Below are 14,224 nucleotides of genomic sequence, written 5' to 3'. Positions count from 1 at the left end.
TATCTGAGGTTATTGATATTTCTCCCGGCAATCTTGATTCCAGCTTATGCTTCTTTCAGTCCAGCGTTTCTCATGATGTACTCTGCATATAAGTTAAATAAGCAAGGTGACAATATACAGCCTCGACGTACTCCTTTTCGTATTTGGAACCAGTCTGTTGTTCCATGTCCAGTTCTAACTGTTGCTTTCTGACCTGCATACTGATTTCTCAAGAGGCAGGTAAGGTGGTCTGGTATTCCCATCTCTTTCAGAATTTTCCACAGTTTATTGTGATCCACACAGTCAAAGGCTTTGGCATCGTCAATAAAGCAGAAATAGATGTTTTTCTGGAACTCTCTTCCTTTTTCCATGATCCAGGGAATGTTGGCAATTTGATCTCTGGTTCCTCTGCCTTTTCTAAAACCAACTTGAACATCTGGAAGTTCACGGTTCACATATTGCTGAAGTCTGCCTTGGAGAATTTTGAGCATTACTTTACTAGTGTGTGAGATGAGTGCAATTGTGTGGTAGTTTGAGCATTCTTTGGCATTGCCTTTCTTTGAGATTGGAATGAAAACTGACCTTCAGTCCTGTAGCCACTGCTGAGTTTTCCAAATTTGCTGGCATATTGAGTGCAGCACTTTCAGAGGTAGTCAGAGGGTAAAGAAAATGAAGGTCATCAGAATTGTCTGAAGTTTGGGGAAATCCATGCATGGGAGTAACAAACAGTGAGAAAAATCAATAAGTTCATTTCTATTTCCACTTTCCTCCCTCATGGTATTCCAGGGCACTCCTATCTGCTTTGCACAACCCTTTTGATTCAGCAGAATAGTTATTTCTTTTATCAAAACTTAGAGAATTCTAGAGAGACTGGGGAGTCAGAAGCAGTGCTTTTTGGCAAATAGTTACTGCATATCTTCTGAAACTGCATTTTTAAAAAAAACTATTTTTAATTGAAGGATAATTGCTTTACAATATTCAGTTCATTTCAGTTCAGTTGTAAGGTTATATTATATGTGTTTTGGCTGTGTGAATTATGGCAGTAGTTTTATGTGGTCAGTAACTCTTCACAAGGTTGATTTCATTTTTATTCTCTTTTTTAGGTAAAATTGAGTCACCTCTGTTTGCAGAGGAAATGGGTGCAGCCAACCACTCCATGGTGTCTGAGTTTGTGTTCCTGGGGCTCTCCAGTTCCTGGGAGATCCAGCTTCTTCTTTTCCTTTTTTTCTCTGTGTTCTACATGGCAAGCCTGATGGGAAACCTCCTCATTGTGTTCTCTGTGAGTGCTGACGCTAGCTTGCACTCCCCCATGTATTTCCTGCTAGCCAACCTCTCCTTTCTCGATGTGGGAGTTTGCTCTATTGCTGCTCCCAAAATGATTTATGACCTTTTCAGAAAACACAAAGCCATCTCTTTTGGGGGTTGTCTAACTCAGATCTTCTTTATTCATGCCACTGGGGGCACAGAAATGGTGCTGCTCATTGCCATGGCCTTTGACAGATATGTAGCCATATGCAAGCCTCTCCACTACCTGACCATTATGAACCCACGAATGTGCGTTTTGATTTTGGCTGCTGCCTGGGTCCTTGGCCTCATTCACTCAGTGGCCCAATTGGCTTTTGTTGTAGACTTGCCCTTCTGTGGTCCTAATGTATTGGACAGCTTTTATTGTGATCTCCCCCAACTCATTAAACTTGCTTGCACAGAGACCTATAGACTAGAGTTCATGGTCACTGCCAACAGTGGAATCATCTCCGTGGGTTCCTTCTTCATATTGATTATTTCCTACATCTTCATTCTGGTCACTGTTTGGAAATACTCCTCAGGTAGTGTATCCAAGGCCCTCTCCACCTTGTCAGCTCACGTCACTGTGGTGGTCTTATTCTTTGGGCCATTAATCTTCTTCTACACCTGGCCCTTCCCTTCATCACACTTGGACAAGTTCCTTGCTATCGTTGATGCAGTGCTCACTCCTTTTCTGAATCCAGTCATCTACACATTCAGGAACAAGGAGATGAAAGCAGCAATGAAGAAACTCTGCCATCAGCTTGTGAGTTACAGCAAGATGTCCTAAATACTCTAAAGATAAAAGACATTTAACTCTACCCTTAATGACAACAGAAAAAATGTCATTTCAGGCCTCTATTAATTTTATGTACTAGGTTACATTTAGGGATATTCATGTTGCCATACACTTAATAAGGATAAAGAGAGCTTACATTGTAGTTTTCTATGTTTCCAGCTTTTGCTGGATGTTTTATATGAATTATTTTATTTACTATTCATGATTACTCTGGGTGGTGAGTATTTCATCTTGTCTTTTTAATAATTAAGAAATTCTTAGCTCATTCTTTGTATAATTACTATGTTAAATACTTCAAATGAAAGCTGATTATCATCTTAATCCACCATATCCAATTGTCTTATCTCTCAAAAGGTGCCAAACAGAGAAGGTGTTCAATAATTCAGTGTTGGAAATTAGAATATTATTCCTTTTCGTTGTTATTCTTTCCCTGTTTGGAATTGGTTAATGTTCATTTCTCAAACTACCTACCAAACTGCCGTAATATGTGATTGGTTTTTTCCCGATAGATAACTGTTTTTCCTATAGATAACTGTTTTTTCCAATAGATAACCTAGATAACTGTTGACTTTATAATAGGCTTTTTGACTATTATAACTGAACTTTGAAAGATCATGTGTTCTAACCCCTTTATTTTATCAATGGTAATGCTCAGGCGGAGATATGTGAAGTGAGAAATCTAGGATAACAATCAGATCTCAGCTCTCCATCCCTGCCCCAATTTTCTGGGGGAAAATTGACAAATATAATTGTATATGTTTAAAGTGTAAAATGTGATGATTTGATATACATGTACATTGTGGAGTGATTGCCAATATCAAGATAATTAATACATCCATCACCTGACACAGTTAATTCCTTTCTTCTCACTTTAGATTAAAAAATTGGAAAAAAAATCCAGGCCAACTTTTTAGTTTGTATTCTAACTAACAGAGTATTCACTGGCTTTCTATCGCTGACCCCAGTGATAGCAGAACTGACACTGTAAGATCATTACTCTTTTCATTGGTATCAATTTCACATGATTATTTGCTGTTTTGAAGTTCTTTTTCTGCAGCTCAAAAAGAAATTTCTTCAACAGGGTCCTGGGTATTTTATAACTGGATGATAATGTTATCACTCACACATGGCTTTTATTTATGTCACTTATTAGAAACATACTATAAAATAGTATTATTCTATGTTGATTTTTTCCTTTAATCAATACTTTAAAGGGTATTCACCATAACTTTTCTTATTGTTACCAAGATTTCACAGTTATTTTAAATGAGCTTCAAGAATTTCATATATGAATATTACAGCATTCCTTGATCTGTTTCTATTAGTGGATCATGGTTTTCATAACTAGACAGCCATGGCAATTTCAAGCTTTTGAGACCCAAAGATAATATAGGCCAGAGACAAAAATCTTTCTAATCTATACAAATAAACTAAGCTATTGATATAGAAAGTAATGATTATGATAAAATCATTCTAATGGCTACTTATTTTAAAGATTCTTAAAAAATGTAGGTTAGCAATTTTGGGTAGAATTTTTTAATGAATTCCTTTTCTTAAACTACTGATAGGTGTCAGACATCTTTTAGGAAGTTGTTTTACTCTTTTACATTCATTTTTCTTCTTATTTTGTTTTTGACTTTAAAATCATTAATTCATAAGACTTTAAACAGCCTGTCTACTGATGGGTGGGTTTGTATTAATTAACACTCTGACACAAATCACAAAATATCCTTTTGACCTACATCTTAGAATGATGAAAATAAAAACAAAAGCAAACAAATGAGACCTAATTAAAACTTAAGAGCTTTTACACAGCAAAGGAAACCCTAAGTAAAACAAAAAGACAACTTTTATAATGGTAGAAAATATTTGCAAATGAAGCAACTGACAAAGGATTAATCTCCAAAATATACAAGCAGCTCAAAAAAAAAAAAAAAAAAAAACAAAACAAAACCCATCTGATCAAAAATAGGCAGAAGGCCTAAACAGACATTTCTCCAAAGAAGACATACAGAAAGTCAACAAACAAGAAAAGATGCTTGACATCTCTCATAATTGGAGAAATGCATGTCAAAACCATAATGAGATATCACCTCAGACCAGTTAGAATGGCCATTATTAAAAAAATCTACAAACAGTAAGTGCTGGTGAGGGTGTGGAGAAAAGGGGACCTTCATGCACTGTTGGTGGGAATATAAATTGATACAACCACTATGGAGAACAGTATAAGTGAAGTCGCTCAGTCGTGTCCAACTCTTTGCAACCCCATGGACAATAGCCTACCAGGCTCCAGGTCCATGGGATTTTCCAGGCAAGAATACCGGATTGGGCTGCCATTTCCTTCTCCAGGGGATCTTCCCAACCCAGGGATCGAACACGGGCCTCCTGAATTGCAGACAGATGCTTTACCATCTGAGATGGAGGGTCCTTATAAAACTAAAAATAGAACTACTATATGACCTAGCAATCCCACTATTGGGCATATACCCTGAGAAAACCATAATTCAAAAAAGACACATGTACACCCAATGTTCACTGCGGCAATATTAACAGTAGCTAGGACATGGAAGCAACCTAAATGTCCATCAGTAGATGAATGGATAAAGAAGATGTGGTATACATATACAATGGAATATTACTCACTTACAAAAAAGAGTGAAATAATGCCATTTGCAGCAACATGGATGAACCTAGAAATTACATTAAGTGAAATAAATCACAGAAAGAGAAATATCATATGATATAACTTATATGTGGAATCTAAAATAATGATACAAATGAACTTATTTACAAGACAGAAACAGACTCACAGACATAGAAAACAGAGTTACCAAAGCAGGTAGCAGGGGGTGGGGAGGAGAGATAAATTAGGAGTTTGGGATTAACAAAGACATACTACTATATACAAAATAGATAACAAAAACTTACTATATAGCACAGGGAACTATACTTAATATCTTGTAAAAATTATATATATATATATAAAACTGAATCACTTTGCTGTATACTTGACACTAACGCATTAAATTAACTATATGTAACTCTATTAACTATATTTCAATAAAAATACATATTTATGAACATTGATTAGGTACCAGCTGGAAAGGAAAAGAACTAGAGAGTAAAACTATTAAGGTGCAATTCAATAGCTCTGTGGAGTTGGTCTACAAAAAGTACTTTAATGTTGTAGAATATGATAAGTAAAATTAAAAAGGAAACAAGAATTTGAGAGGGACATTTTGAACATAAATATAATAGTTAATATCTTTAACATATATGTGGGACTGATAATACAAAAAAATAATATTCCACCTATGAGGAAGCAGGGAGAATACTACAATAAATAAGAGAGTGAAAAAGCTGGTTTAAAACCCAACATTCAAAAAACAAAGATCATGGTATCTGGTCCCATCACTTCATGGCAAATAGAAGGGTAAAAGTGGAAACAGTGACAGAATTTATTTTCCTGGGCTACAAAATCTCTGTGGATGGTGACTGCTGCCATGAAATTAAAAGATGTATGCTACTTGGAAGAAAAACTATGACAAACCTAGACAGCGTATCAAAAAGCAGAGACATCACTTTGATGACAAAGGTCCATATAGTCAGATCTGTGGTTTTGCCAGTAGTCATGTATAGATATAAGAGTTGGACCATAAAGAAGGCTGAATGCCCAAGAATTGGTGTTTTTGAATTGTGGTGCTGGAGAAGACTCTTGAGTCCCTTGGACAGCAAGGAGATCAAACCAGTCAACCCTAAAGGAAATCAACCCTGAGTATTCATTGGAAGGACTGATGCTTAGGCCAAAGCTCTAATATTTTTGCCACTTGATATGAAGAGCAGACTCACTGGAAAAGAACATTAGAAAGAGATATACCAAGATATTACTATTAATTATCTCAATATGGTGATTTTTAATTTTTAATCTCTAATTTCCAAATAAATCTTACATGATAAACATATTTTCTTTTTTATAAGAAGAAAAATAATATTTTCTTAAAGAAATAAAACAATGAAGGATTTCACATCAGAATTAACTGAATATTCAGGGTTCTTAGAATCAGAGCTGTAATTGTCAATGTCCCTTTTTAAAAAATAAAAACATTTTTGACTCTATGGGGTCTTCATTGCAATGCATAGGGTTTCTCTACTTGCAGTGAGTGGGAACTACTCTCTAACTGTGGTGCACAGGCTTCTCATTGCAGTGGCTTCACTTGTTGAGGAACATGGGCTCTAGAGGATGTGGGCTTCAGCAGGTGTGGCCCACAAGCTTAGTTACTCTGTGGCATGTGCGATCTTATCAGACCAGAGATCAATCCCTGCATTGGAAGGTGGATTCTTAACCACTGGACCACCAGGGACGTCCCTGTCAATATCCTTTTAGATGATAGAACCACAAATTAAACAAATATAGGGGAGGGGACAGATATATTGGACATTCATTGGCTCAGCTAGTGACCAAGATGAATGCAGGCTGAGAATGAAGCTAAATGCCTTCCTTAGGCACATGAAACCAAGAACTGAATACTTGTAAACTCCTGTCTTTAAATCTCACATCTTCTTCTCTCAGGTATCTTTAAAAAAGTATCCCAGATTCAATTTCTGACAGCAGGAAATATGATTGACAGCAGTTTATGCACAACATACTCCAAAAGGTACTGGGGCTTGCTTTCTCTCTATTCTCATCTAACATCTCAAGGAAAATCTCAGATTTGGCCCATCATGGTCAGAGACCCATACTTGCACCATTCAACTGTGAACTGGAGATATGTCATTATGACTTAGGTCAGAAAGCTCAACCTTTGACCAGACAGTAGTGGTCAGAGAGGTGGGATCTACATGTCATCTTCTAATCATATCACGTGGTTACTCCAAGAGAAAGATACATTTACCAAAAGAAGGAGGTTGCTGATCTGGGAAAACAGCAGAGTAGACATCCACTAAAAGACATGAAAGTGAAAGAGGAGAGTGAAAAAGTTGGCTTAAAGCTCAACATTCAGAAAACGAAGATCATGGCATCTGGTCCCATCACTTCATGGGAAATAGATGGGGAAACAGTGGAAACAGTGTCAGACTTTATTTTTCTGGGCTCCAAAATCACTGCAGATGGTGACTGCAGCCATGAAATAAAAACAGGCTTACTCCTTGGAAGGAAAGTTATGACCAACCTAGATAGCATATTCAAAAGTAGAGACATTACTTTGCCAAAAAAGGTTCATCTAGTCAAGGCTATGGTCTTTCCTGTGGTCATGTATGAATGTGAGAGTTGGACTGTGAAGAAGGCTGAACGCCGAAGAATTGATGCTTTTGAACTGTGGTGTTGGAGAAGACTCTTGAGAGTCCCTTGGACTGCAGGGAGATCCAACCAGTCCATTCTGAAGGAGATCAGCCCTGGGATTTCTTTGGAAGGAATGATGCTAAAGCTGAAACTCCAGTACTTTGGCCACCTCATGCAAAGAGTTGACTCATTGGAAAAGACTCTGATGCTGGGAGGGATTGGGGGCAGGAGGAGAAGGGGATGACAGAGGATGAGATGGCTGGATGGCATCACTGACTCGATGGACATGAGTTTGAGTGAACTCCGGGAGTTGGTGATGGACAGGGAGGCCTGGCATGCTGCAATTCATGGGGTCGCAAAGAGTCAGATATGACTGAGTGACTGAACTGAACTGAACTGAAAAGACATACTTTCTTTAGAATACAAAATAATGATATATATATTTTTTAAATTTTATTTTATTTTTCAACTTTACATAATTGTATTAGTTTTGCCAAATATCAAAATGAATCCGCCACAGGTATACCTGTGTTCCCCATCCTGAACCCTCCTCCCTCCTCCCTCCCCATACCATCCCTCTGGGTCGTCCCAGTGCACTAGCCCCAAGCATCCAGTATCGTGCATCGAACCTGGACTGGCAACTCGTTTCATACATGATATTATACATGTTTCAATGTCATTCTCACAAATCTTCCCACCCTCTCCCTCTCCAACAGAGTCCATAAGACTGTTCTATACATCAGTGTCTCTTTTGCTGTCTCATATACAGGGTTATTGTTACCATCTTTCTAAATTCCATATATATGCGTTAGTATACTGTATTGGTGTTTTTCTTTCTGGCTTACTTCACTCTGTATAATAAGTTCCAGTCTCATCCACCTCATTAGAACTGATTCAAATGTATTCTTTTTAATGGCTGAGTAATACTCCATTGTGTATATGTACCACTGCTTTCTTATCCATTCATCTGCTGATGGACATCTAGGTTGCTTCCATGTCCTGGCTATTATAAACAGTGCTGTGATGACCATTGGGGTACACGTGTCTCTTTCCCTTCTGGTTTCCTCAGTGTGTATGCCCAGCAGTGGGATTGCTGGATCATAAGGCAGTTCTATTTCCAGTTTTTTAAGGGATCTCCACACTGTTCTCCATAGTGGCTGTACTAGTTTGCATTCCCACCAACAGTGTAAGAGGGTTCCCTTTTCTCCACGCCCTCTCCAGCATTTACTGCTTATAGACTTTTGGATTGTAGCCATTCTGACTGGCGTGAAATGGTACCTCATAGTGGTTTTGATTTGCATTTCTCTGATAATGAGTGATGTTGAGCATCTTTTCATGTGTTTGTTAGCCATCTGTATGTCTTCTTTGGAGAAATGTCTATTTAGTTCTTTGGCCCATTTTTTGATTGGGTCATTTATTTTTCTGTAGTTGAGCTGTAGGTGTTGCTTGTATATTTTTGAGATTAGTTGTTTGTCAGTTGCTTAATTTGCTATTATTTTCTCCCATTCTGAAGGCTGCCTTTTCACCTTGCTAATAGTTTCCTTTGATGTGCAGAAGCTTTTAAGGTTAATTAGGTCCCATTTGTTTATTTTTGCTTTTATTTCCAATATTCTGAGAGGTGGGTCATAGAGAATCCTGCTGTGATGTATGTCAGAAAGTGTTTTGCCTATGTTCTCCTCTAGGAGTTTTATAGTTTCTGGTCTTACGTTGAGATCTTTAAGCCTCCCTAACCAGGAAACCTTGACAAGCCACCTGTACAAACCCACACACAGCAAGGAAACGCCACAATAAAGAGAAATCCACAAACTGCCAGAATACAGAAAGGACACCCCAAACTCAGCAATTTAAACAAGATGAAGAGACAGAGGAATACCCAGCAGATAAAGGAACAGGATAAATGCCCACCAAACCAAACAAAAGAGGAAGAGATAGGGAATCTACCTGATAAAGAATTCCGAATAATGATAGTGAAATTGATCCAAAATCTTGAAATCAAAATGGAGTCACAGATAAATAGCCTGGAGACAAGGATTGAGAATATGCAAAAAAGGTTTAACAAGGACCTAGAAGAAATAAAAAAGAGTCAATATATAATGAATAATACAATAAATGAAATTAAAAACACTCTGGAGGCAACAAATAGTAGAATAACAGAGGCAGAAGATAGGATTAGTGAATTAGAAGATAGAATGGTAGAAATAAATGAATCAGAGAGGATAAAAGAAAAACGAATTAAAAGAAATGAGGACAATCTCAGAGACCTCCAGGACAATATCAAACGCTACAACATTCGAATCATAGGGGTCCCAGAAGAAGAAGACAAAAAGAAAGACCATGAGAAAATACTTGAGGAGATAATAGTTGAAAACTTCCCTAAAATGGGGAAGGAAATAATCACCCAAGTCCAAGAAACCCAGAGAATCCCAAACAGGATAAACCCAAGGCGAAACACCCCAAGACACATATTAATCAAATTAACAAAGATCAAACACAAAGAACAAATATTAAAAGCAGCAAGGGAAAAACAACAAATAACACACAAGGGAATTCCCATAAGGATAACAGCTGATCTTTCAATAGAAACTCTTCAAGCCAGGAGGGAATGGCAAGACATACTTAAAATGATGAAAGAAAATAACCTACAGCCCAGATTATTGTACCCAGCAAGGATCTCATTCAAGTATGAAGGAGAAATCAAAAGCTTTTCAGACAAGCAAAAGCTGAGAGAATTCTGCACCACCAAACCAGCTCTCCAACAAATACTAAAGGCTATTTTCTAGACAGGAAACACAAAAATGGTGTATAAAAAATAATGATATTAACAAAGTTTTACTTTAGATGATACAGAAACTATTCATTATGTAGGTGGGGAATCTATCTTGTCATAGATACACACCTGACACAAGGCCTAAAGAGACAGGATTGGCAGAAGCAGGCATTTTTGTATACAACACACATAAACAGTGAGGAATATGGGAGTCCTTGCTGGATCTACTGAACATTATTTAATCAATGGAAGATAAAACTTAGTAAAACTTCCATTTCTAAAGTACCAATTCAAAATATTATAGGGAGACTTAAATTAGTGCTGGCTAGTAAACTGATAATAGGTATTGGTTTCCCAAGGGTCTAAAAATGGACTAAAAAATGAATAAATGATATAAAGGCAATAGATATAAAAAGAAAAGGCAAACAAATTATCAACTAGAATAAGTTATGAATTAAATAAGGATTGGGCTTCCCAGGTGGCACAGTGGTACAGAATCTGCCTGCCAGTGCAGGAGATGTAAGAGATGTGGCTTCAATCTCTGGGATAGAAAGATACCCTGGAGTAGGAAATGGTAACCCACTATTGTATTTTTGCCTGGAAAATTCCATGGACAGAGGAGCCTGGTGTTCATGGGTTGGAAAGGGTCGGATACAACTGAGTGAGCAAATACATACAAATCAGGACCACATGTAAGATCAAAGAAGTACTGATAAATTGGTAAAGATGTATTGAGAAAGTATAAGAATGTATAAAAATCAGAGTTATTTCCAATACTTTTTTTTTAAAAAATTAGTTTTTGTTCTTTGTGAAAATGTGTATGAATAGAAAATTATAAATCTGTTGATGGAAATCCTTCATTTCTATAGAAGAAAATATAGTCATATATAAAACACTTCCCAAACTAAAATTTAGCTTGCAAAGAATGACTCAAGTCATTCAAATGCAACAGAATACTCATGCCAACAGAAAGGAAAGGAAGAGCCTGGATAATTACATGTGGAAAGAATACTGCATCTGTAAATATATAGAGGCTACACAGCCTGAAACAGTGTATGAACAAGAGTCAAAAATAAGTCTTGTGATGACTAGCCAGCATCCAGAAAAAAAGCCTGGTGTCAGGATTATATTTTTCCAAATGTGATGATAGGCATATTGTAGCATGGAGATATAGGCATTAAGTATCAAAATAATCAGTCAACAGTTCTTACTCTGATTGCCTGTTTATTAATGTTCCTATCATCATTCGACTTCCCCAAAATTTTCCTCCAGTGTAAAAATGAGTTACACCTAAGTGGAAATTCAGGCCACTTGACTGATTTGTGTGTGTGTGTGTGTGTGTGTGGCAAACTAATAAATGGGCCTTTAGAGGTATACAGTTTCATCTATTATCGATTTACTTAGTGTCAATCAGCATTCCCTTATGTAACCCACTCTGATACTGAAGAGACTCAATTTTGAAGTCTAAACCATGGTAAATTCATCAAGGTAATGTCTCCTCAGAGACAAGCATTTGGCCTTCTCCAGGAGACACTACCATACCACATGCTTCCTCCAACCAGAGGCAGCAACACAATTTCTCAGTTAACATTTTTAAAAGAATAATGCCATTTTAATCTGAGACACTTAAATGTAAATAAAAAACTTGGAAACATCTGATATTAAAATGATAGAAATTAAATTTTACTTCAAGTCAGTAAAGATACTTCATAATACTTTTGGCATTTAAGAAATTCTTCTATAAATAATAAAGTGACTGCATAGTTTCCTCATTGCCATTTTCATTTCCTTGTTTCTGAATGTATAAATGATTGAATTGAAAAAAGGAGTGAGAACTGCATCAAAAACAGCAAGGAATTTGTCTAGGTGTGATGTGGGGTGAGGCCAGATGTAAACAAAGATGCAAGGACCGAAGAACAAAATCACCACCATGACATGAGTTGACAAAGTGGAGAGGGCCTTAGATGAGCTACCTGAAGAGTGTTTCCGAACAGTGATGAGGATAAAAATGTAGGAGACAATCAATATGAAGAATGATCCCAGGGATATGAATCCACTGTTGGCTGTGACCATGAACTCCAGCCTATAGGTATCTGTGCAGGCAAGTTTGATAAATCGAGGAAAATCACAGTAAAAGCTGTCTATTATATTAGGACCACAGAACGGCAATTTTGCAACAAAAACCAGTTGAACAATAGAGTGAATCAAGCCAATTATCCATGCAGCAACCATGAGCAAAATACACTTTTTTCGACTCATAATAGTGAAATAGTGGAGAGGCTTACATATGGCAATATATCTGTCAAAGGCCATGGCTATAAGCAGCACCATCTCCACACCACCAATGATATGGATGAAGAAGATTTGAGTGATGCAGCCTCCAAAGGAGATGACTTTATGTTTTCTGAAAAGGTCATAAATCATCTTCGGAGAAATGACAGAAGAAACTCCCAGGTCAATGAAGGAGAGGTTGGCCAATAGAAAGTACATAGGGGAGTGTAAATGAGGGTTCATTGCAACAGTGAGCAAAATGAGGGAGTTTCCCAACATGCTTGCCATATAAAAAACAGAAGAGAACACAAAGAGGAGAAGTTGGATCTCCCAGGAGTTGGTGAGTCCCAGGAACACAAACTTTGACACCACAGAGTGATTCATTCTGTCAGTTGATTTACCAGCTGTAATGTTTCCGGATAAAGCAAAAGGAAACTAACATAAGAATATTAATAATTCTCCATATTATAATGATTAATTATTGAAGGATAGTCAAACTGTTAAGACTTTAGATCTTCTCATTTTCCTCTCAGGGCCATATTATCATTAAATAAGTATTTTACCTGTGGCCACCTAAAGCAGTTGAGTCACTTCCACATGCAATATCCCTCTTACCACAGCCCCCAGGACTACTCACCTACAAATAAGAGAATGAAACAAACATGGTAACATAGTAGATGTACATGGCAAAGATTGAGAGGGAAAGGGAAGGTGGTATAGTGTGCAACAAAGAGAAAAAGAAAGGAGGGGGAGATGGATTTGCCAGAACACACTGGTTCTATTTTTATTGTTCATAAAACAATTCTTCAGCCTTTCAAGTTGTGTCATTTCTTGACCTCACTTCATCTTAGGCACATAGTATGTGTCCTGAATCATTTTATATTACTATCTACAATCATATTTGCAATTCACACAAAGCCCATGGAGTGGACGTGAGCATGAGAGAACCAGGCATGGGGCATAGGGCTGACTCTAGAGTATGATAGGTCCAAGGAAAGGGTAGAATGGGTATTCACAGCACAGGGTATCTGCATGGGCACTTAGAAAAATAGGTGAAATACAAAGTAGTGTGGTTAGCAGCCAGAACATGGCCAAGATGTGCAAGGTGGGATTGGTGTGGGGGCAGGTTTTGATAAGGGAAGTCAAGGAACTTAAGGAAGTCAATTTGATTTACTGCTCCAGACTCTTCTCAATTTCTAAGGCTCATGATATAGCTTGGTTATAGCTATTGGAATCCTACTTTTAGAATTTGCTGGGAATGGAGAATGCACACTCATGGCATAGTTGTCCTAGAATAACTAACCCTCTCCTGTCCCTCCCTCTCTTGTAGCCCCTTTTATAGTTCTTATCTCTTTGCTTCAAACCTCCTATGTCTGTGATCTGGTGCTATGGCCAACTCTTTCCTGACAATAATGTGGGGTTATATAGTATTGTCTGGCTTTCCTTGTGGCTCAGACAGTAAAGAATCCGCCTGCAATGTGGGAGACCTGGGTTCAACCCCTGGGTTGGGAAGATACCCTGGAGAAGGATATAGCAACCCACTCCGGTATTCTTGCCTGAGAAACCCTATGGATAGAGGAGCCTGGTGGACTACAGTCCCTGGGGTCGCAAAGAGTCAGAGTGAGCAACTAAGCACAGCACATAACCTCTCCAGGTGTTAATCATTTTTGCAGGGAATATACTATTACCACATGGAACACATATTCTTCTTGACTGTACTTCTCTGTGTCAAGCCCTCCTGTTCCCATAATATGTACACATGCAGCTAAAATCTGGAGTGAGTTGAAAAGGGGGGAGGCAGGAGCATAAATTGTAAAAGACTTATAAAATAAAGGTGCATGAATGC

At 37.7% G+C, this 14,224-nt stretch overlaps 2 protein-coding genes across 2 annotated transcripts; one reads left to right on the top strand and one right to left on the bottom strand.

Annotated features, from left to right (window-relative positions):
• The first annotated feature begins 1,114 nt into the window (after positions 1-1,114).
• LOC113899475 (olfactory receptor 4F15-like) lies at positions 1,115-2,053 on the top strand. Its single transcript, XM_027552824.1, has one exon. It carries the CDS (start codon positions 1,115-1,117, stop codon positions 2,051-2,053), a length of 939 nt encoding a protein of 312 aa, XP_027408625.1.
• A 9,779-nt stretch (positions 2,054-11,832) lies between these two features.
• Positions 11,833-12,762, bottom strand: LOC113899474 (olfactory receptor 4F3/4F16/4F29-like). The gene has a single exon (XM_027552823.1). The coding sequence runs from the start codon at positions 12,760-12,762 to the stop codon at positions 11,833-11,835; it is 930 nt and encodes a 309-aa protein (XP_027408624.1).
• Between the last annotated feature and the right edge of the window lie 1,462 nt (positions 12,763-14,224).

This window comes from Bos indicus x Bos taurus, chromosome 10, assembly GCF_003369695.1.
Source record: "Bos indicus x Bos taurus breed Angus x Brahman F1 hybrid chromosome 10, Bos_hybrid_MaternalHap_v2.0, whole genome shotgun sequence".
NCBI classification, from domain to species: domain Eukaryota; kingdom Metazoa; phylum Chordata; class Mammalia; order Artiodactyla; family Bovidae; genus Bos; species Bos indicus x Bos taurus.
This window is presented reverse-complemented; position numbering and strand designations above follow the sequence as displayed.